Here is a 24,686-nt window from a genome sequence, read left to right on the forward strand (position 1 = left end):
TCGTTTATCGAGTTCAAATTTATTAGAAACGTTTGCTCATTTTGCGGCAACACTCGCAGAACAGGTTACTTGCAATCCAAGGTTTTGCTGTGTCTTTCCTCTGCCCGCATCTTGTGCCCTAACATTCTTTCTACTCCATGTATATGGTTGAAAAGAAAAACAAGAAAATATTTACTCTTGGCAGGCACAGAAATTTCCCCCCTTCACCGATGTAAAGTTGTAACTGCCAAATGGATGTGGGGTTGACCTTGTCCACATCCAACCAAGAAGATAAAGCAAAGAAGGGCTTGTATTCCTAGTCCCAGCCCTGGATTGCCCTCTGACCTCGTGGGTCTTCTCTGACCTATGCTCTTTGTTCTCTAAACTTCTGTTCACTGCTATTTCCTGCATTCAACACACGGTCACTGAGATCTAAACAGTGGGCTCAATGCTTTGGATACAGAGGGGAATAAGATGTGGTCTTCTCCTTAAGGAGTTGACATGTGGTGGGAGATATGATAAGAGATTCTTTTCTTTTTAATTTTTTTTAATGTTTTATGTATTTCTGAGCGACGGAGAGACAGAGTGTGAGTGGGGGAGGGACTGAGAGAGAGAGGGAGACACAGAAGCCGAAGCAGGCTCCAGGCTCCAAGCTGTCAGCACAAAGCCTGATGCGGGGCTCGACCCCACAAACCGTGAGATCACGACCTGAGCCAAAGCTGGACGCCTAACCGACTGAGCCACCCACGTGCCCCTAAGAAAGAGATGTTTTAAAAGGAGGAGAGACAGAGGTGAAGGAGGAAGAGAAAGGAGGAGGAGACAGGGGAGAGGAGGGGAGGGGAGAATCATAGCACAGAGTAAAAGATGGTTGGGTAGTGATGTGTGTGAGTTTGGGGACAAAGCAGGAGACATTTACCCTTCTCAGGATCTCCGGGAGGGCTCCCCAGAAGAGGAGGACTATGGAGGGGGCGGAGCGTGTTTATTGAGCACCTGCTCTGGGTCATCCCTGGGGAATCACATCACTTATGTTGCTTCCTTTGCCCCACACTTGACCCCTTGAGGTGGACGTTATCATCCCCGACTTAAATAAGGGGAATCTGAAGCTCAGCCAGGTCAGGCGGCGGCTCCAGGACTGAACTGGGTGTGGGGTCCAGGAGTTGTAGCTTGCTCTGCAACCTCTGATGTGTCTCATTTCTATGAGATTGTCCCGATGGTCCAGAACAAAGAACTCCGGCTTAGTGACAAGAAGGCAGTCACTTCCGGCGGCTAGTACTTAGCCTTTCTGAGCCTCAGTTTCCAATTCCCAGCAGGATAACCTTCTGTAAATTCGTGGATCTCTCGGAGCCTCCATTTCTGAGCCCGGCTTCATGATGGGAATATGATGTTGGGAGGGTAGAACGAGGTATGTGAAGGGCCTGCGGTGCTAGACAAAGAGTGGCCGGTAAGAGATGTTCCCCTACCTTCTCTCCTTGTAGCCCTTCAGACTCACCCCCAGGTAATGCGGGTTCAACTCTTGTCGCTGGTATTGCTGTGTGACTTTGGACATTTCTAGGACTGCTCTGTGCCTCCGTTTTTTCATCTAGAGAGTGAGGAGGCCATGATGCAGACCAAATGAACTGTGTCTGTGAGCGGTTAGACTGCCTGGGCACACAGCAAACTCAGTGCAGGTGAGGCCGAATAAAGAAACCTACATTCTTCATCACTCCGCTCTACTGCGTCTCCACTGAATGCCTCTGACATGAGCTCAGTGCCAGGAGGAGCAGAGGAAAGGGTTTAAATATTCGCTCTTGTACTTGCCTGATGGGCAGAGCTGTGAAAGGCTTGGAAAACCTGGATGTTCAGCAGCAAAGCTGAGGCCTGGGGAGCAGGGAGGCTGGAGTTCTCCAAGCATCCAGAACTTCAGGCCCTGCTAATGGGGATGAGCGATTATTTTTTCTCTTCTGACACCTCTGACTCACAGAAGACTGTGTTAGTCATGCCTTGATCTATAGGATCCCACATACTAAACCCACGGGCTGTGATGTCAACCCCAACTCGGAACAGAGGGTTGTTATGATGCCATCTATCAATGACCCAGTTGGTAGAAGGGAAACTTTACAGAGCGCTAGACCTCAGCAAGGGCTGCGTATTAGAATTATGTATACTGTAAGTAATAGACTTTATACTATAAATATGTGTTAATACTAAGGCTCCACCTTGGTTTTAAATAAAATACCTCATATTAAAGGAGGCGCCTGGGTGGCTCAGTCGGTTGAGCATCTGACTTCGGCTCAGGTCATGATCTCATGGTTTCTGAGTTTGAGCCCCGCATTGGGCTCTCTGCTCTCAGGACAGAGCCTGCTTTGAAGCTTCTGTCCCTTTCTCTCTCTGCCCCTCTCTCACCCCACCGCCTGTCAAAAATAAATGAACTTAAAAAAAAAATCCCATATTAAGATATTCGGAGCATTATGGGGGCCTTAGCAGATTATGTGCTTTTAAAGGATGATACATATTGGTGGTTCTCAATGTGAGCTGATTCAGAATCTTCTGGAAGGCTTGTTAAAACTCAGATGACCAGGCCCCATCCCCAGAGTTTCTGATTCTGTAGATCCCGGGTGGAACCTTCTAGCAAGACTCCAGGTGGTGTGGGTGCCGCTGGTTATGGCACCACGTGTCGAGAAGCACTGATCTATAAAATAAATAAAAGTGGGAAATAAAGGTATTATCTACCAAGTCTTCCCTGGAATGTGCCTACTGCCTTTTGGGAGTAAAGAGAAGTTTCCCCACTTCCAACCTGAGCAGTCGATTCCTCCCTTTCTCTCATCCTTCAGCTGTGTGCCGCTGACGCTTCTTTGCTATGGAAACTCTCCACACGTGTATGTCAACGGGAGTGCCCTGCGTAGTTCCACAGGTGTGCGGTGACAAACAAGAAAAACCTGATTTTTAGAGCCTACTAGGTGAGAACGTAGAATGTTCTTTGCTGCCTTTGATGGCGGGTCACGTGGATCAGCCCCCACAGTTGGATTTGAATTTTCTCTCCTTATAACAATCAAGTCAACTGGATTGTTGAACAGGCAGATGACAGCACTGATCTGTAATCAGTGTTTCTAAAGCTGTGTCTAAATCCCATGTGGGAATTCGTATTATCATAAGACATGAATAAGGCTGGCCCGGGTATCCAGTGTCCTAGATTTTGTGATAACGTTCAGTTATCTTTCTTGGACTAAGTAAGTGCATCTACGCATTGATGAAGATGGAAAATAAAATGACGGTTCTTTGGAAGAAAACAATCTTGCTTCACCATTCACCCTAGGATTCTTCTTGGTACATTCACAAGCTCATTTTGCTAATTCTTTTCCATTCTTTGAGTATATAAGTGGCTGTGGTTTCCATGAGCTGTGTAAAAGGGAAAACAACTTTTGGAAGAGATAAACGTAACCCTATTTTTTTTTAAGTTTATTTATTTTAAGAGAGAGAGAGAGAGATTGGGAGAGAGAGAGAAGGCACACACATGTGAGCGGGGCAGAGGCAGAGAGAGAGAGGGAGAGGGAGAGAGAGAGAATCCCAAGTAGTCTCCATGCTATCAGCACAGAGCCTGACACGGGGTCCGATCCCATGAACGAAGAGATCAGGATCCAAGCCAAAGTCAAGAGTTAGATGCCCAACCGACTTGGCCACCTGGGCGCCCCAAATGTAAGGCTATTTTTCAAATGATCTCAGAGATGGTCAAGTTAGCAATAGAAAAATTTCACCCTTTCATCAGACTTAGGGTAATGAGTGAACTTGCATTCTCTTTGGGAGGTGTCCTCAAACAGACTTTCTTTAGCAGCTGAAGAATTGGTCTGTGTGTGCTAGAAATCTTAGGACTGGAGAGGACAGAGAGACCAAGTCTGGTTTCCGTTTTATCTATTCTCTCCCGCATATTTCTCCTTTAGTTCATACCTCTCGTTTTCTGTACATTTGAAAAAACACAGTGCACCAGTGTGGTCTGATCCCAGTGGTTCAGTGTTTGAAACTGGTGTTCGCAGCCTACAGGTTTCAGGCTACTGACTGTACTTTTAATTGTAAACTTATTTTATTAATACGGTTGCCTTTATAGGAATGCAAGCTCCGAGATGACAGGGACTATATATAATTTGTTCTCCTTTCTCTTTCTAGCGCCTCTCATAGTGTCTGATCCATTAGAGGCACTTATTAAATAGCCCCAAATTATTCACTGAATGAATAACTCAGTGAAAAAACAGAGGGGCCAAGATTCAAAGGATGAGTAGGCGTCAGCCAGGAGAAAAGACAGGGAAAAGGATTCCAGGCAGTGGAAATTGCATGTGCAAAGGTCCTGTGGGTGATAAAGGAGTGGCGCTTAGGAAAGACTAAGCATTTTTCCAAATGGCCAAAGGTAGAGTTTGGGTGTATGATGAGAAACAAGTCTGAGGAGGAAGAGGTTATTCGTGTGATAGAGAAAGTTACCCATTCTTTGTGTCTTAGTTGAGTCTCTGATGCTGATTTCTGAATCCCAGTGCACTGACAGGATCATCTATCCTAAATTCCCATCGAAGGGGTAATCGGAATTTCAGCCAAGCTCAGTCCTAATTCCAAGGCACTGATAGCTAAAAAAGTGCCACTTAGTGAGTACTTAGTATGTACCAGGCAGTGTACTAAGCCCTTTACATAGATGCATTCATTCCTCTAATCATGTGTCTGCTGTGCCTGGCTTTTCTGGAATAGGATCTTACCTTGAACCAGCAGTCTCTTGCTAAGAGTCAGATTTCAGTGGCCCAAAACAGCTCCCTTTCAACTGCCGTCCCTGGATTTCTCATGGCTGTGCTCTGCCTGAAGGAACCTCAGCAGCCCTGGAATTAGGATTGAGCTGGCTGAAATCTGTTCACCCGTATGAACCCAAGACAAAGCTATCGAAAGAGTAGATCAATGCAGCCTTCCAGACTGATGCCAAAGATCCTTGGTTTTCACTAGGATTTCAGTTCCAGGTCAGCAACTCGAGTGCTTAGCTGGACGGATAAGAAGACTAACAGAGTGGCTTTGGAGTCAGGGAGACCTGAGTGTGACCCCCAGCCTTATCACGTACAAGCCGTATTACCTTGGACAAGTTCCTTTCCCCGTCTGAACCCCCGTTTTCGGGCATAAAAGGGAAATAAAAGTATTTACTCTAAAAGCGGTTTGAGGATTTAACGAAGCACGTAAGCACAGTGCCTGGCATATGGGGAGACAAGGGGACTGTCAGCTGCTGTACTGGCTGTATCGCCAGCCACAGGGGAGAGAAGAGGCTTGCTGTGGAATTCTTACGCTCTAGAGAGAGAAAGGAAAAGAAATTAAAAACAAGTACATGCAGATCTCTATTTGCTGCTGTTGCTGGGAGAATGGATTGCCTTGTTCATCGTATGTTCTGGGTCTGCAGGTAAATTGCAAAATCCTTTTTATTGAAAATTCATTCCGCCTTCCACAAATGTTTATTGAGTCCGTGCTATTTGCTAGGCACGTGGGAGAAACGAGGATAAATTAGAGGCACTCACCTTGGGAGTTGGAGGAGGGAGAGTACAGATTCGCTATACATGTGAGGAAAAGCACACATTGTGCTTAAATACAGAGTGCTGAGTATTATTTACTTTAGATCATTGAGGATCTTGCAAGGGCCTCTCATTGCCTTAGTGAATTAATAGCTCAAGCGGGGGGGGGGGGGTGCTACAAACAGGTGTCCACTGAATTTGGTTTTCCACCCATTGTTATTTACATAAGAATATGTTATCATATAATATCGTGTAGAATACTTGCATGTTTTGCTATTTACATTATATATTATATGACTATATACTATTATTTTATTATCATACTAATATTTTACAAATGGAGTATTATATACTAAAATTACTATTTATATACATGTACATGTTTATATAATACTGATTCTACATATACATATACTAATTATATATTCTAATTATACGTATTTATATTTCTGCATTTTATATTATGTAAAATACTCATAGATGCTATATAAATATATAAGTAACCCAGTTACTTATACCATCTCAGTTTGCTACCACAGGTTTCTTTTTATTTAAAGCGGAAACGGTGGGGCACCTGGGTGGCTGTTAGTTAAGCGTCCGACTTTGGCTCGGGTCATGATCTCACGGTTTGTGAGTTCAAGCCCCACGTCAGGCTCTGTGCTGACAGCTCAGAGCCTGGAGCCTGCTTCGGATTCTGTGGCTCCCTCTCTCTCTCTGCCCCTCCCCCACTTGTGCTCTGTCTCTCTCCCTCTCTCAGAAAATGAACAAACGTTCAAAAAAATTTAAAAAAACAAAATGGAAATGGTAAAGTTCTGCTTGGGTGAGATACTAGATACGTTAATCGAATCTGTGCTCTACTCCTACTCTGCGATGCTAAAGGACGTAGCAATCTGCAAACTGATGAGGGACTTCCCTGTCACATCACATTCCGGTTTCTCATGCATTCATTCATCAGGTGTTACCAAATCTGTTTTATGTGTCAGGCTCTGCCCTGGGCACTGGGGTACAGAGCCAGATATATGGCGCGGTCCCTGGCCTCATGGGGCTCACAGACAGATCAGTTAGCAGCCACAGAAAGCCGTGGTGGCTGCTGTCCCAGAGGAAGGAACCCCAGGTCTATGGTAGCACTAAAGGAGGGAAGAAGGGAAGGTGGAGGCAAGCGCCTGGGGGAGGTTTTCTAGAAGAGGAGTTGCCTAGGTGGTGGGGGGCCGGGGCGGGGGGGAGGGGCTGTGGTCTGAAGAAGAAAGTGGGAAGAATAGGCATGGATAGGGAGGGGACAGCCTGTGAGAAGCTAGTGTCAATGCTACAATAGCGTTACACGTTCAGGAGAATGGGATCGTGAATTTGCTGCTTCTGCTGACGTAATAATAATAGCAAGAAAACATAACAGCATTGAAAGTAGTAGTGACAGCAAATACTGAGCATTCTAAGCCCTTGGATGCGTTATATCAAATCATCCCACAAAAACCTTACATATAGCATTACACTCTCCATTTTAAGATGAAAGACCAGAAGAACTGACATGTTACTCAACGTTGCTCAACTGGTGGGTACAGGAGATCAAAGTCTGCTATCTTACCCTACTGGCCTTGGACTGGGTGCCTAACCTCTGTGAACCTCAGTCTCCTCCTCACGAAAATTAGGTTCGAGGTTCGTTCTGAGGACACCACGGAATGAGGGTCACACAGCACCGGGCTCGGCGAATGGCAATCGGGGGTGGATTGAGGGCCCTGTCTTGTTAGGGAGCAGAGACTGGGGAAGTGGAGGGAAGCCATGTTAGTGAGATAGACTGGGCCACCTGCCAGAGGGCCGGCCCGTGGGATAAACCGAAGGGTGTGCTTTTCTTTCTGAAAGCCAGTGATAGGCATTGGGAAGCTTTGCGACCAGTCACGAGACGCTCAGGTTGAGTTTGAGAAAAACCACTCTGTCCAGAGGGTGACGTGGACACAGCCAGGCCAGCCAGAAGGGTGGTGTCATCATCCAGGTGAGGGAACGCAACAACCCAGACTACGAAGTGATGGTCACAAGGGTGTGGAGTGGATGCAGTACACTAACTGGATGTGAGGCCAAGGGACCAAGAGGAGTCCGGCGACCCCCAGACTCCTGACTTCAGCCGAGGGACAGGCGAATGGTACAGTTTTCATCCACTGAGGCAGGAGGTACAGGAAGAGGAATGTTACGGGTTGAACCATGCCCCACCCCACTGATGTGGGGAAGTCCTGAGCGCCACTATCTCAGAATGTGTCCTTATTCGGCAGTAGGGTCCTTAGAGAGGTAATCAAGTTTAAATGATAGGACTGGCGTCCTTCTGAGAACGGGGGGAATCTGGACACAGGTTGGCGTAGAGGGAAGACCATGTGAAGAGGCCTTGGGAGAAGAGAGCCATTTACAAGCCAAGCAGAGAGAGCGGGATCAAACCCTTCGCTCGTAGTCACTGGAAGGACGCAACCCTCCCGACGCCTTGATTTTGGACTTTCTGACCTCCACAAGTGGGAAGCAAATTTGTTGGCTGAGCCACCCAGTTTGTGGTATTATGTTACAACAGCAACCGGCAAATCAATGCAAGGAGTAAGTCATTTGCAGATGGCCAAGAATAATGTTTTGGATGAGTTGAATTCGATGTGTTTTTGGAGAGCCAGGTAGAGACAGACAGCCCAGTGGTCATTCAGTACACAAATCTGAGGCTCGGTGGGGGGGGGGGGGGCCAGAGATAGAGATTAGGGTGCCCTGTTGATTCCCGATACTCCCACATCCATCCACAGCACAGTGTGACCAGTACATAATAGGAATTTGGAAAAGTAGCTGTGTGAATAAAAGTCATGTTGGCCTAAGGACAGTGGGCAGGAGGGATCAACTAGTTCTGATGTTTCATCCCAGCACAAAAGAGGTTAACCCTCTAAACCCTGTCGAGTTTTAGAGGACTGCTGCACTGGTTGTTGATATTTCCGCTCACCAAGAAGGAGAGTCCCGTATTTGTTCTCTAAAATCAAATGAAAAAAAAGACAAATTAACCAAATACCAAAGCTATTCTTAGAACACAGAATGATAGCCTGTCTGGAGTCTTAGGTTCATGCCCATGTCCTAAAATGTTGACCTCCAAATCAGTAACAGGTCTATTTTAGGCAGCAGCTTCAAAATCTGCTTAGCTTAAAATGTCAAAATAAGTAGACAGCAAGGCATTATAGAAAATGGCAAATAACTAGAAGTTAGGAGACCTTGCTTTGAATTTCAGATCTGCCTCTGAAAACTGAGTCACCTTAACCTTTTTGAGTCACCTTTCCCTCGTCTGTAAAACAATGATGGGGTGGGGATAATTGGATGATTTTCCAGCTCTGACATTCTATGATTCTCTCAGTGTTGCCTTTCATTGCGAATGTTGGGAAGAAAAAAAAAAAAAAAACATTTCCAGAAATAGGCCTGCCAACCTGATTTAGTCCACCAACATGAAGGCATGTAATGAAGTGTTAGGCAGAAGTTGCATTTCACAGGTGACTTTGGTAGAATAATTTCTGCCTCCTTAAGATGGCAGGTGGAAAACTGGAAACAGTTCTTGGTTTTGGAAGGCACCTTAATTACCAGCAAACTGGGTTTTACTGGAAGATTTCTGACTTCCCATGATCGCAGGATTTTGTCCAATGACTTACATTTCTGACCCTGTTGAAACAGGACATGGAAAACCACCCATGTCTAACTACATGTGTAATTTCTCTTAGACCCCTCAATATTTAAACCTCATGTATTGGGCTCTTCCTCATATGCCTGGACATCCCAGCCCCAAAGGAGTACAGATGATTCAGATTTACGGAGTGCCTCATTTTAAGTGTCATGTGTTATGCCAGGTGCTTGACCCGTGTGACATATTGCCTCATTTGAGGCTACACCGTGTAGCCGATCCCGTCACCGTATCTTCTCCGCGGTCAACATTGCTGACGGTTGTTGACTTAGGGCTTCCGTCCGGCTATGGGAGCATGCTTGCCTCCACAAGCCAGAGGTGCCTGGGAGATACCGCTGTAGAAGCAACCCCCGACTGATACAGAGGGGAATTCGGGGGATCAAAATACTCCAGCCTCCTCACCATGTGGTTGGGATACCTCTGAGTGTATTCTACACTTGTGCACGGGGGTCCTCAGAGGGACCGAGTTCCAGTTACCCACTGGGTGCTGCCTTGAAAGCACACCCTTTATTGGCCGCCTTCGATTTGTGTCTTGATACCCGGTATTTCCTGTGGTCATATTCCAGATGAGGTACTTGCTCTCAAATCTTTGCGTCGGGGTCGGCTTCGGGGGGAATCCAAACCCAAACAGCTCCCGGGACCCGTATGGAGCAGGTACCATTACTGCTAAGGTTAGATGAGGAGCCTGAGGCTCAGTGTGGTTAAAATGATAGTTGTTGAGTCTTGATACCGTGGCTTTGCTGGCTTACACGGACTTTCCTCCACCACCCCTAGTTGTCGGCCAAGGGAGGCTCTGTCCCCCCTGGGGACATCTTGACATTTCTGGTGATCAAAACTGAAGGGAGCTATTGGCAGCTAGCAGGTGGAGGCGGGACATGCTGCGTAGACACCTTACAAAGCCCAGCGGAGCCCAACAAAGACTCATCCAGCCTCAGAGAGGTCAATAGCGGCAAGGTTGGGAAGCCCTGCCCTACACCCAGCGAGACTGGTTGTCGGGCGGTGACCCTCCCGTGTGACCGGTGTCTTGTGTTTCACTTCCAGGGTCAAGCTGTGGCTCAGCTGTGTTCCACTGTCCCCAATGTGACTGTCTTTGGAACAGCTTCCACTTTCAAGCACGAAGCAATCAAAGGCTCCATGACCCACCTCTTTGACAGAAATGCAGACTACGTGCAAGAAGTGAAAAGGTAAGGCGTGTCCTCTAGGGAGGGCCAGGTTGGTCCTTGCTTTTCTGCCTCTTAAAAAAGCCAGCGGCGCTCATTTAGACGAGGGCCGGTGATAGTAACAGTGACAGTAATACTAGGAAACATACGCCGGGGGCTTGGTAACACCAGCTCTGTGCTGAACACTTCACACGTATGAGCTCATTGGATTCTCGCAACCCTGTTGGTACCGCCACGTGGAGAGGGTGATACTGAGGAGCAGTGCGGTCGGGTGACCGGCCGGCGCGAAATTACGATAGCTGCTCTAACGCGACCTGAACGCAGAGAGGGTTATTTCTCATTCACTCACATACCAGACCAAGGACACGCGGACTCCAACCTGGGTGTGACCGAGGGCCGCCGAAGGGCCAACATGGTGACATGATCAGATTGGAGTTTTGAGGAGTGCAGAGAATGAAGGGGGGTGGGGGGTGGGAGGCTGCAGGCAGGGAGATCATGTTGTTGATCTCCTATGGCGGGGAACGTTGGTGTCTAACCCGACTCACGATCCAGGAGCCACCGGCTATGGCCTTGTGCACATCAACACAGGGAATCAGGTAGAAAACCCAGCTGCCTTGAGACGATTTGTAGGTCACAACTCTGCTGCTGCCCTTCTCCACCCCCAGCTTCTGAGGGGTTTCAGAGGTGTCTCAGGGCCGTTTTTCTGGTCTTTTCTTTGCCCAACAGTAAGTTGTAAGATACAGAGAAATTCAGCCGTCCATCTAGCCTCATACTAAAGAACTTACTGCAACCTGAAGGACTAGAGGAAGAGAGGTCTGGTGAGGGTGACAGACTGAGACCATATTAGGTGAAATTTGGGGACTTTTTTGGAAAGGAGAGCCTTCTGATGGTCTGGATTTTCAGATTTGTTTAAAAAAATTTTTTTTTCATGTTTATTTTTGAGGGAGAGAGAGAGAGACAGAGTGTGAGCAGGGGAGGGGCAGAGAGAGAGGGAGACACAGAATCCGAAGCAGGCTCCAGGCTCCGAGCTGTCAGCACAGAGCCCGATGCAGGGCTTGAACTCACGAACTGTGAGATCATGACCTGAGCTGAAGTTGGCCACTTAACCCGCTGAGCCACCCAGGAGCCCCTCCGATTTGTTTTTTTTTTTAATATTAAAGATTTGTACAGAGTTCAAGGCTGTCCAGATATCTCCAGTAGGACATGGAAAGAGAGCTCCAAAACTCGATATTAGAAGTTCGCCACCTGTTTCTCACATATGTACACACTGCAGGCATATTTTAAAGACTTCCGGCATAGACTTTCGCCTATTTCCGTAACCCTCAGGTAGCTCTTCCTTTTTGTAACTTGCATCTCTGGAGTTGTGATCGGGAAAACGGACTGCCAGTGTCCCTCCAGCAGTCTTTGCCTTTATCCCCTTAAGTGATATTTTGGCAAACATCCTTTCCTCCATTCGTACCCTGACCTGCTTACTACCAAGTGTCTCTGATGGGCCAGGGGCTGTGCTAGGGCAGAAGATCCGGCAAAAAACCACCTTGAGCGTCACTATCTTTGTGGAGCTTTGAGTCTAGTTGGGGAAGAGGGATAAAAACACTATTTTAAAAATGGGTTGGTTTATGCTTTTGATACGTGCTCTGATGGAGACATACAGGCTGCTGGTGAACATATGCAGACAGGGAGATTAGACATAGCATCCGTCCAAGAGTGAGACTCGGGCTGAGCATTAAAGGATGAGAAACGGGCCAAAGGAACAGCATTTCTGACCAAGTTGAATAGCACGTGCTAAGGCTCAGGGTCAGGAAAGACTTGGTTAAATTCAAGAATCTGAAAGGAGACCAGAGCAGCTGGGGGTACTACAGTGTGGGAAGCAATGGGAAAACCGGGTCAGGAGGTAGCTACTCTTCTGAAAAAGTGACAGTCTGGGGCACCTGGGTGGCTCAGTAGGTTGAGCTCAGGTCACAACTTTGGCTCAGGTCACCATCTCCTGGTTTGTGGGTTCAAGCCCCGCATTGGGCTCTGTGCTGACAGCTCGGAGCCTGGAGCTTCAGATTCTGTGTCTCCCTCTCTCTCTGCCCCTCCTCTGCTCACGTGCTCACTCTCAGAAATAAATAAATATTAAAATATCAAAAAAAAAAGGGACAGTCTGCTTTCCCCATTTTCCATGGAGAATTTTCCCATCCCCTTATCCCTTTACTGTCCTCGACCTACCTTCCTAGCCCCCGAGTCAATGATTCCTGCTGATGTCAGAGGAGCAGAAAGGGACAGCATCTGAGACCCACGTTCCCACCACCTTCTTTCAAATGCGACTTCCGACAATTCCTTATGTTTTTAAGCAGAGACCCTGGGATTCAATTAAAAATCACCAGGAAGCCACAGATGAGTTCATTCTCTCTCCCACCACCCCTGCCCTCAGGAAAAAATCCAAAGGAACAGGCACCTGCTGCCTGTTGCAGAACCAAGTAAATGCTTTGGCTTCATGGTAGGTGTTCAACATATGCCAACAAGGTGAATTATAGCATTGTCTGTTACAGTGAGATTTCAGAACCAGCCTCCATTATCAACAGGAGGAAAACACTTCAGTGCATTATGCGACACCCACGCGCTTGAATATTATGCAGCCCCTAAAAAAAAAAAAAAGATAATTATGAAGATTCTGTCACAAAATGAAAAAAATACCCATGGTAGCATATTGAGTGGGGAAAAAAAAAAGCAGAATGCCAAATTCCAGCTACACTGTGATCACAGCTTTGTATAAATTCTTGGCGCATAAAGACAAAAAAAAAAAAAATGAAAGCGGTGGGAAAAAATCTAAACACTAATATGCAGCAGGAGTAGAATGCAGAGTGATTTCTCTTTACTTTTTGGACCACGGGTATTGTTTGTTACAGCGTTTGGTGGTGATTCACCAGGAAAAAAAAATATTAACATTAAATTTCTTGAGATGCAAACTCTTTGTTTTAATTTTTTTTTTAATGTTTATTTGTTTTTGACAGAGAGAGAGAGACAGGGCATGAGGAGGGGAGGGGCAGAGAGACAGACACAGAATCCGAAGCAGGTTCCAGGCTCTGAGCTGTCAGCGCAGAGTCGGACGCGGGGCTCGAACCCACGAGCTGTGAGATCATGACCTGAGCCGAAGTCGGACGCCCAACCGACTGAGCCACCCGTGTGCCCCAAGATGCAAGCTCTTTTATAAGCCAATCAACTGCTAAGCTGCTTTGAACCCGTTCTCAGCCTTCCAGCAGGCATTGTAAAGGGAATGGGGGCAAAGTGTTTCTAACACAGACCCACCCTTTACGTCACTCACCCCTTCTCTGTCTGACTATGCTTGGACCAAACAGAAGAGTGAGAAGCTTTGGATTCTGTGCATCCAGCAGTAAGGACTTCAAAAATAGAGGAGAGAAAGACGAGAGAGATCACCAAGGTGGGCAGCCCCCAGCGGGGAGCATGATGGACGGGAAGCATCTAAGTAGGTAGAGGGAGGTGGGGAGCGAATCCCAGCAAGGTGTGCGGGCACGAGCAAGGCGGATAATTGCACCCGGCTTTGCTGGTCTCCTCCACTCTGCTGACCCATACGATTAGACCATCGTTCATGCACCTCGGGTGGTGCTGTGAGGGCAAAGTGCCTCGTTTTATGGGTAAAGAAACTGAGGCAGCGGAAATCGATGAGGTGTAATCACTCAGAGAGAACAGAGAATGTGATCGAGAAAGGATTCCTAGAGGTGGTATTGACAAGTAATTGTCAACATTTACTAAGAAGCCTCCTATGGTCCAGGGACGGTGCCTGGCACCCTGTGAAAAGCCTCTTGTGCACGGGGTACTGTGCTCAGCCCCCTGTGAGAAGCCTACTATATGCCAGGAACTGCGCGCTGCCTTCCGTGCGCCAGACCCTTGTGTGTGCCACACACTTCTCTGGGAGAAGCCTGCCCTGCACCCTGTGCCGGGCACCCTGCAATGACCTCATCCTCCCATCATGAGCTTGGAAGTGGTTAAAGTGATGGCACAGATGAGTTCTCAGAGAAAAAGGAATTCAGAAAGAGAAGCACTGAGCGGAGAGCCAAGGATCCAGCTGGAGATGAAAGTAACAATAAAGGGGGAATTAATTTCTTGGCAAAGTCAAGGGCTTCTCTCCCAGGAACGGCCCTGGTGGCCCTACCGCCACTCAGGAGGGATTCTTCACTGGATCCACGTGGGCGGGAAGCAAAGAGGGGCATTGTGATAAAGGGGCGAGGGGTTGGGGACCCAGGAAGGACAGGCATGGGAGCCTTCGATCAGCCATTCCCAAATATCTTTCTGCTGAATTGGGCCCAGAGCATCTCTGAGCTGGGACTCTTTCTGTTTGGGCTTTGAGTATGTGGAGATTTATGACAACAGGAGAAAGCCCTCCCCCCTCATCTGCTTCTGTGTAATTATGATTACACACACACAGGCAAGGCCGACACCCCCAGAGATTTTCAGCGAGGGGGGGGGGTGCTAAGAAATGAGGATGGCCCCTGACCTTCTGAGGGGCTGCCTAGCTCTGCTTGTGAATTTCATGATCGTTCCATTAAAAGGAGCTGCTAAGGTGCCCTTCACTGTGAATATGAGCAAGGGAGGCCCTGATTCCAAATAGACCCGACTGAGTCCCATTCCGTCTAATCCCCTGGTTGGGCTTGTAATGATTGAATAGGGGTGGGGCACTTTATCCATTCTGAAACTCACCTGCAGGCTGCCCAGGGAGCAGCCCCCAGCTTTGTGCAGCCCCTGCTGGGAGCCCGTGTGCCCACTAGTGGCAATGACGGTCACCAGGGCTGACCACAGCTCATCTTAGGAAAGCCGGCTCTGCCTCTGGTGCCCTCACTTGGTTTCTAGATGTAATGGATGTAATGGGTCAAACCAGAGTCCCCTCCCCCCTGCCCCGCCCAAATCCCATTCCCTGCAGTGGCCCCTTCAGTATGTTGCCTGACCCCGTGGAGCCTCAGTTTTCTCATCCATTACGTGGGGATGATGATGGCCCCTGGGTTACAGGGTTGGCGTGAAGCGTCCTCAGTGAGACGGGACTCAGGAAGCGCTCAGCACTGTGGCTGGCACCTCGAAAGTGCTCTTGAACGTGGGACACCTTGTGCTAGCAGGGTCAAGGGTAGCCAGCCTCTGCTCTAGTGGTTTCTGGGCTGGCGGCTCCACCCACCCTAATGGTTGTTTGGGCTAATGGTTGGGGTTGTTGACGTTTTGCAGTCTTTCGTTTATACTCTCCCCACACTGAAAGAATTCTCTTTAAGTTGGCCCACTCTGAAAAAATAAAAAAAGCTACTGTGGACCCAGAAGCTACCCTGAGCATCATGTTCCATGTGCAGAAACTCACCCAGGCTTCACAGAGGAGCCTGGGGCGGGTGTTATCAGCTGCATTCCCTTCCACAGTTGGGGACGCCGAGAGGCTAAGGAACTCACCTGAGGTCACACGGCAAGTAAGAAGCAAATGAAGTGCTAAATACTGAGATGAAATTCAGATTCCTGAGCCCAGTGCCCTAGGGCCCTAAGGCCACCCTCACCCCCGCCCACCACCCCCATGTTAGTGATCAGCTGTGGCAGACACTCTTGTGTCCTTCTGGAAGGAGACGGTGTCCAGACAGGGCCTCCCGTTACCATGGGTGGTGTCCCAGAGCCTCCTCCTTGGGTCTATTCGATGCTCACTGCCCCAGGTCAGCCTATCACGGTGTCTTCTGCGGAATGCCTTTCCTTTGGCACCTGGCCGATTCCTCTCCCCCATTAGCACTCAACAGAAGGACCATCTTCTGTCTCCCCAAGAGGCTCCGTTGGAGCTATGGTGATTAGGTCTGGGCTGTCCGTTTAGTCTGTCTTCCCTGGTATGAACTCCTGGATGGCAGGGATGAACGCGAACCCTCATCTGTGTACCCCCAGCTCAGCACATCCAGTGTCCGGTGTGACCTAAGCACTCGGCAAGTGGTTGTCCAGTGGCTGGAAATGTAGGACCAATGTGTAGGACCCTGACCTGGGGCCTCTCCTAACATCTAGCATGACAAAAAAGGAGCTTAAAAATAGAAACCTCTTGGCCTCTCTGTTTGAAGTAACATAGTCTAACTCTGGGTATGTCTATATTTTTTTAAACTTTTAAAAAAATATTTTTGAGAGAGAGAGAGAGAGTGAGTGTGCAAACAGGGGAGGGGCAGAGAGAGAGAGGGAGACACAGAATCCGAAGAAGGCTCCAGCCTCTGAGCTGTCAGCACAGAGCCCAAAGCGGGGCTTGAACTCAAGAACAGCGAGATCATGACCTGAGCCGAAGTCAGACGCTTAACCGCCTGAGCCACCCACACGCCCCTCTGTATTTATTTTTAAAGACAGCGTTTAAACCAGAATCCTTCAGAGACTGCATGAAACTGACTGCTTCCCAGAGCTGCTTGCTAAAGCAGTGCTTCCGTAATTAGACTGATTTGAACATTTATTAAATCTTAAGTTCAGAACGGTGAAAAGGCCGTGGCTCTGCAATCACACTGGACCGCGGTTTGAATTCCAGGTGCACTAGTTACGTAAGCTTGGGCAAGGCGCTGCATCCGAGAACCTCCATTTCTTCCTCACAAAAGTGCAGTTAAAATGCCTGTCTCATAGACATGTCATAAAGATTAATTCTGCAATGCCCGGGATACAGTAGAGCTCAGGAAATGTGAGTTCCCTTTGAAGGAAGCACACAGATAGCAACGCAGAGTGCCGTTCTTAAAATGTTTTCTTCGTTGCCTTGCGTTCATTCACTCCTCATCCACTCATACGATCCGTCAGTATTTGCTGAGAACTAACACTGTGTCCGGCAGGATGAGAAGGGCTGAGGATACGACAACAGGCGGCACAAACACGGTCCCCGTCTCATGGGGCTTATATTTTGGCGGAAGAGACAGACAAGTAGAATAATCGCAGCCCGTGATAGATACTGAAGAGTGTCTTTGGTATAGACGCGAAAGCGCAAAGGGAGCCGAAAGAGAGGCCATCTGGGGCTGCCATTTCAGGTGGTGTGGTTAGTTACAGCGTCTCTGGGGAAAGTCTCATGTGGGTTAAGATGTGAAGGATGAGAAGGAGCCAGCTCTAAGGAGAGCTGGGGAAAGGCTGTTCAGGCAGCGATTCCAGCATATGCAAAGGCCCTGAGGCAGGAAGGTTTCCGGAATAGCTACAAGGTCACAATGCCCTGAGCAGTGAGTGGCAGGTGAGGAGGAGGGAGTGGGCAGGAGGCTATAGGTCGCCCCTTGCTGGGGTCTGTTCTGCATTTCCGCAGACCCAGAGGAAAGAGCAACGGGCCTAGATGGGGCAGCTGTGCCTGGCAGTTTGGGGCAGAAAATGGGCGCTCACAGGTGGAATCCAGATGTGATGAGCGTCAGGCAAGAAGCGAGCATTTGGGCCTGGGCAGGTCCGTCAGGGGTGCCCCAGAACGTGTGCACAGCCCAGCGTGTGAGGGCTGCTCCTGAGCACAGGCGGGTGTCTTGCAGTAAAGGAAGGAGGTCCCGGGGAAACGGAGGTCACGTAGATGACTAGGTGGCTCAGGAGGGCTGGCAGTAGAAGCAGTGAAGGGTCCTGCCTCCTCAGCAGCGAACACACTTGGCAGAAGAAAGACTTGGCAGAAGTGAGGAAGACAGGAGCATGGTCACCCAGCCCGTGAAGCAAGGTGGAGACCTGATTGCCGGGGGTGAGGCACCAGCCTGGAGTCCACCCAAACGTGTGTGTGCGTTCCAGCCCTCGCCTGCCTCTCGGGTCTCACCTCAGCACGCTCCCTCTCATCTTCTCTACTCCAGCCAAACTGGCTGTTTCCCAGGCTTCCTGCTCACAGGCCTCCTCTCACCACAGGACCTTCGCACATGCTGTCCCCCCGCCGGGAACACTATTCCTGCCACTCTTTACCTAGATAACTCCTACGCTCTGCCTTTCCCCAGGGATGCCTTCTTGGGCGTACGTAATCGGGCACACTAGATTGACACAGTCTCGTAGCACCTTTGTGGCATTAGACCCCATTCAGTTTCAGTCTGATATTCATTTGTGAAATATGGGTTAACATCTGCCCCACAGAAGTTCTAAAAGGGGAGGAATCAGATCTGTTTGGTCTCACCACTGTATCTCCGCTGCCTCGTGCAGCGTCAGGGCTAAATACTTAATGAACAAATTAATTATTAATAAAAAACAATAATGCTAGCTTGACTCCTCAGTAGCTGGCCTAGACCAGTGGTTCTCAAAGGGTGGAGCCAGCATCATCAGCATCCACATCTCCGGGGAGCCATGGCATGGCTGGATGCAAATCCGGGTATCTGGCTGTGATGTCCATGCTTTCCCGCCTAACCCGGGCTGGCCGCTGGTAGGAGCCACTGGCCAGGTTAGAAATGCAAATCTTTGGGGCCCTGTAGAAATGCAAATCTTTGGGGCCCCACTCCAAAACCCACTGAAGCAGAAGCTAGGAGGCGAGGGCGGAAGGAGGGCAAACTGCAATCCGTTTGAATGAGCCCTCGGGGAGATCCTGGTGCCCACTTCAGTTTTAGACCCCCTGGCCTCATTCCCTATAGTGGGGAATTTATAAGTGAACTTATAAGTGGGACTTGAACGGCCCTGTCTTTACAGATAACCGTTCTATTAGGCAAAAGCTAAAACTAATCTTTTTTGTTGAGTCATTGTGATGACTGGACTTTGGACTTGACCTGAGGGCTTTGAAGGTCATGACTCAGCTGTGCTGGGGCTTGGGGCGACTATCTTAGCGTCTGAACCGTAGATATACGCGTGCAGTTTCCTACTGAGGAAAACAGGACCCAGCTGTTGACTTGAGTGGCACTGCCTCAACTTTGTTCGGAGGTGAGGGTGGCAACACTCAGCTCTGTGCTAAGACAAGATAATCCTGCAAACTCACAAACCGAAGCAGAGCAGGGCCCAGCCACAAGCGGGTGCTCCGGGGACTTGACTCTCTTCCCTACCATCGCTGGAGCCTTCCTGTTGGCAGTTCTCTCCCGCATCGTATCTTCTAACAGTGGAAGCCCACCGATGTTTGTTAAATGCATAAGTGAGTGAATCAAGGAATGTATACATAAATGAATGGAAGAAGGGATCAAGAAATGCTTCGTCTGGGGCACCTGGGTGGCGTAGTCGGTTAAGCGTCCGACTTCAGCCAGGTCACGATCTCGCGGTCCGTGAGTTCGAGCCCGGCGTCAGGCTCTGGGCTGATGGTTTGGAGCCTAGAGCCTGTTTCCGATTCTGTGTCTCCCTCTCTCTCTGCCCCTCCCCCGTTCATGCTCTGTCTCTCTCTGTCCCAAAAATAAATAAAAAACGTTGAAAAAAAAAATTAAAAAAAAAATGCTTCGTCTGCTTAATAGAATACAAATGTGGATCCTCTCTGTTGTGGAACCTTCTACTGCAGAGAGGAAAGGAAGATCCTCTGTATTTAGCCCTCTTCCTCAAAGATTCCATTTTTGATTGAGCCTAGAGATGGAACGAATAGAAGTTTGTGAGTTAACTAACGGGTCTTTAGAGCTCCACTGAGGAGGCAGGGAGAAGGGAAGAAAAGCTAATCCCTGCTAGACTGGAAACCTCATGACGACAGGAACATGTTGCTTTTGCTCCCCACTCCGTCTCCAGAATCTCAGAAAGAGCCTGGCCCATCACCCAAGCTCCACAAACATCAATTGTTGAGCGACCGACTTACGGAGCGACCGTTACGTGACTGGCGATCGGCCAGGCATTTCATGGGTCGCCACAAAGAAACAGCTCGGTGCCCCTAACAAAGGAGAAGGCCGCATGGCATGGCTGGATGCAAATCCGGGTATCTGGCTGTGATGTCCATGCTTTCCCGCCTAACCCGGGCTGGCCCCTGGTAGCAGCCACCGGCCAGACTCTTAGCGGCCTCCAGGTTGTGAAATTCTTGTAGTTGCACCCGGGAAGGTAAACCCACCTCCCGGCCTTCTGTCCTATTTATGGCCGCTCCCAGAGCCCTTGCTGTTCCTGGTTTGGTCCCTAACATGAGCGTTACGGTATCTCTCTTACTTTGTCTTCACACCTTTTAGAATCTCTGCGGAAGGAGTGGACATTGTACTGGACTGCCTCTGCGGGGACAACACTGGAAAAGGTCTCAGCCTTCTCAAACCACTGGGAACCTATATTTTATATGGTAAGTGCCGAAGAGAAGCAGAGATACGGTCTGCAACAGGGGGCACTGCACCTGTGCTTACAAAGGCACTGACAAATGCCTTATGTTGATATGTTGGGGTAGCGAGACAGGGGGCTTAATTTTTAAATGTTTTCCATAGTCTCGCTATTGCCAGTCGTTATTTTCAATTATAAAAGCAAGCGTATATGCCTATTGGCCTGTTAACCCCATGAATACTTCTCATTCCGAAAGGGGTAAAGCAAGGCCAAGCTGGTGTAGCCATTGAGATGGGACTTGACCCACGGAAGGTGACCCAGATGGGAAATAGTACTGGCTTCAGAGGAAGTCCAAAAAAAATGAAGGAATCAAGGACCCACAGTAGGACGGGAGGGGGTGGCGAGGATATGGGGGTTTTAAGGGAGATTCTCCACCATCGGAGATGAATTTGCAAAGCACAGCTTCTTCCTCTTCTCAACTCCTCCTGTGTGTCCTAATTCCAAAGAAGCCCTGGATGGCTGGAGCACATTCCCTGATAACACTCTTGAGTTTGAGCGGGAATTTATGAAAGTTCTCTGGGAGATTTTCTCCAGCAAAATGAGACCCCAGACCTTCTTCCTCTCTTCTTTCTCTCTTCTGTCACACGATTGTAAACTAATGTCAACATGAGTCTCTACAAAGTCAAAAAACCATCTCTGAAGCCAGATATCACATTCTAACGCCCAGCGATCCTGGGGCTACCCAACGTTTGAGAGTTTTAGCACTTCTGTCCCCTGTCGGTCTGATAGCAAGTTGAGCCTTCGCTCTGTGGAACTCAGAAAAAGATGCTCATTTCCCTGCCAGTCGCTGAGAAGCTTCTTAAAGAGTTATTTGAGAGGTAGAAATATTCGAGCATCTTTTTATCATCATCATTATGACGGAAAGAGAGGAGACAAGCTTCCCACTGCTGGAGCGTTGCAGTATTTTCAATAGCGGTCACACATCTGAAAGTCTTTGGAGGTGGATGCGTAATTCTTTACCCGTTCCCACTATTGATAAAAGGAGTTGTGAGCGTCAGTGCACGATGCGGGGATACCAGATATGATGAACATGTGAGCTGTACTCGCTTCGGGAGCACATATACTAACGCTGACTAACATGTGAGTCAAATGTTAGACGGACAGTTTATTCGTTCTTATTTATCTGCCAGTTCTGTTTTTGCCCCAGTTCCATGATGCCATTTGGAAGAACATAATTTGACCGTCTCACATAGCATCTAGTTGATCGCATCAGTTACTAGGTAACGAGAGCCGAGTACCGTCCTGCTTGGTGATAAAAACAGAAGCAGTGATTGAATAACTGGCCACTAGACTACACAGGCCAAATAATGAGGTTCAGAATATACACTGTTTTTTCATTCACTAGTGGAAAAGGACTAAGAAGGACTTATTCCCAATCTTTGGGGACAAGGCAACAGAGTTGTTGAAAAGACACCAATGTGGCATCTGATTCTGTTAAGAGCTCTCTCATCCACTCCCCACCCCCAGGAACCACACAAAGGGAGCTTTTCTCTCTGTAAGAACATCGTAGGAAATCCTCCTAATTCCCTCCCTCATCCTCCCGTCCAATACTGCGTGTTCCCATTAGCAAATCTCCCATTTCTCGCACCATTTGTCTCAAGCGGTTTTGACCTTCCTGCTCAGATTTCTTGGGAGCTGGTATGTCGGTCACATCATTTCCTTGGCTCGTGAATCTATTTCACCCTCATTAGCTCTTCTGTACCCCATTTTTTCCATCCATCTAACTTCTAACTCAGCCCCACCTCTCCCTGCCACTTAAGTGCCCAGCCCAGATCAGAGCCCCTTAACTGGTGAAGGAATCGAATTCGGACCATGAATTAGGCTCACCTAAGACTTCATCTCCAGTCTTGAAGAATGGAACCAATAAGACATTTCAGGAACTCATCATTTCATTAGAGTGTGGGCTTAAGTCACATTTTTGCTACGTGCCCAATTTTCCAAAGTAACGACAGGGTCACCTTGAGAAATAGTACTTTCTCTTTGATCCCATGACGCTTGGCTCAAATTAAGTCAACCTGACGCCACCCATCCTCTCCATTTCCCCCCTTGTTCCGAGGCCGAATTGAAGTTATTTTCAAGCTCTTGGCACTTCTGGACCAGACAGTTGCCATTCTTCCATGTGTGGCAAGAGATGCTGATTTTCATTAGCAATAGCTTGACTTGGGAATCCTTCATTTGCAGGTTCATCCAACATGGTGACTGGAGAGACCAAGAGCTTCTTTAGCTTTGCCAAATCGGTAAGTATCCACACACGTCAAATGTACTGTGGTAGGTAGTGTGGTGATTTGCGTGTTGTGAGCTCCTCCATGTAAAGACATTGACCTAATAACCTAAATCTGGTGTGTCCGTCCTCCGTGTCATTCTTTTTCAATAGAGACTGCATTCCCATCGTGCTCGTTACACATGGGCAAGACCGTGTGCATAGTCTGGCTGCTTTGTCTAAACGAAGCAGAGAGGTGCGAGCCTCAGAGAAACTCAAAAAAGCTTTATTTTGATTTCAACAGAGATTGCGTGAGTTTTTGTGTTTCTTTCCCCTGGTCAAAAATAAACTTGGCATTTCATGCATTTTCTTTGCTCCGTGGAGAAACCAACCTTGAGTGTGGCCACTTTCTGACCGGGTCTCTGGGGGGGGGGGGGTTCTTAAGATTTTCTCTGTATCTCCGTTCTACTGAGCTGGAGATACAAATGGGATCCCACAATTTTAGCAAGTCCCCGGGGTGATTTAGGACACAGGCAGATTTTTGTGTTCAGTAGCTTCAATAGCTTCAATAATCATGCTCTGCATGTAACGGTTACTTTGCAATTGAGAAGCCACATCCCCGGGCATTCCAAACTATCCAGATCTATATTCTCACCTAGAGCAAACACTTGCTAGAATCAACTTATTTGGGCTTGAACTTCAATTTTTACCGCTGCCCCCTCAACAGGGAATTCTGCTTCCTGTGAGAGCTTGCTTTTGTCTCCTCTCCTCTCCTCTCCTCCCCTCCCTGCTCCCCTCCCCTCTCCCCTCCTCTCCTCCTCCTTCCCTGTCCTCCTCCTCCTCCTCCTCCTCCTCCTCCACAGCAGCCAGGGTAGCACTGATGGACTCACTCACTTTGCAAGCATCTTCTAAGCACCTACACTGTGTGCAAGATACCAGGGTATTGCAGTGAATGAGATGGGTTCATTGCAGCCCCTTGGGCCTCCTACCTTCTAATGAGGGAGACAGACTGAAACAAGTAAAACAGAATTAAGAAGAGGATTATCATTATGGTCATAAGAACTCTGAAAGGGATTGAAAACAGGGTGCAGGATGGAGTGGAGGCATTTTGAATAGGGTGGCCAGGGAAAGCCGTAGAGAGGGGTTTAGAAATGATTCTAAGTGTGGCACCCTGGGGTATTCATGTGTCCCTTAAGTGGCCAACACTGGCTGCAAAAGGCTTCACCCCTGAACATTCCCTGGTTCTGGAATGATCAGTACTCCCTGTCCTGTGCGAGTAGAAGTAAAGAGGCTGTCTTTGCGTTTGAACTTCAGCATTCAGGTCAAGGAGCGTGGCAACTACAGAATCTGCAAGGGAGCAAGCACGGGGTATGATGAGGGATGCTGTCTGAGCAGCAAGTCCTCTGAAGACAGGCTTCATGCCGCTCAGAGCTGTTTTGTGGCTGTAATTAACGTGATGCTGACAGCCTGCTGTGGGTAACCACGTTGACCCAAATTGCAAGCAACTGGAAGAATGTTTTTCCCTGTCTCCCCCAAACGCACAGTCACAGCACACGGTGTTAATGCAATGACTGCCGTGGGCCCAGGTTCAGTGAAAGCTCTCGTAAAAACACCGCCAGGAGGGAGGTTGAGACTCTCCTGCCTGAAACGGGGGTGCCGATCACAAGAAAGCTAAATATGGGGGGTGCAGAACTACCTTTCAGGGGCCTGGCCCAGTATTGGTTGGTCAGTTGGAAGCAACATGAAGATAGGGCATGCCCAGGAGGGGAACGATGACTTTGTTCTAGAAGGTTCTAGAAAGGAATTTTCTTCTATACATTGGACAAAGGCTTAGAAGTTTCTAGAAAGGAATTTTCTTCTTTACATTGGAGAAAGGCTTAGAAATTAAAGGCATACTTGGAACCATACAAGAATTTCTCACTCAGATATCCTAAGTACGTTCTACCTTAAAACCCTTGCAGAACTCAAACTCGCTCTTGGACAAACATGCCGTTTGCTTTTAGACCATAAAGATGGTTCAC

General features: G+C 48.3%; 1 protein-coding gene across 1 annotated transcript in view; it reads left to right on the top strand.

Moving 5' to 3' along the window:
• The window catches only part of VAT1L (vesicle amine transport 1 like), a 148,699-nt gene that overhangs the window by 51,781 nt on the left and 72,232 nt on the right, over positions 1–24,686 (top strand). Inside the window, exons 4-6 of the mRNA XM_019413114.2 lie at positions 10,195–10,337; positions 20,327–20,430; positions 22,647–22,702. Of these exons, the coding sequence (XP_019268659.2) occupies positions 10,195–10,337; positions 20,327–20,430; positions 22,647–22,702 (303 nt within the window). The remainder of the gene's footprint in view (positions 1–10,194; positions 10,338–20,326; positions 20,431–22,646; positions 22,703–24,686) is intronic.

The sequence above is a fragment of the Panthera pardus genome, unplaced genomic scaffold (genome assembly GCF_024362965.1).
Source record: "Panthera pardus isolate Hobbes unplaced genomic scaffold, ASM2436296v1 HiC_scaffold_19, whole genome shotgun sequence".
Taxonomy (NCBI): domain Eukaryota; kingdom Metazoa; phylum Chordata; class Mammalia; order Carnivora; family Felidae; genus Panthera; species Panthera pardus.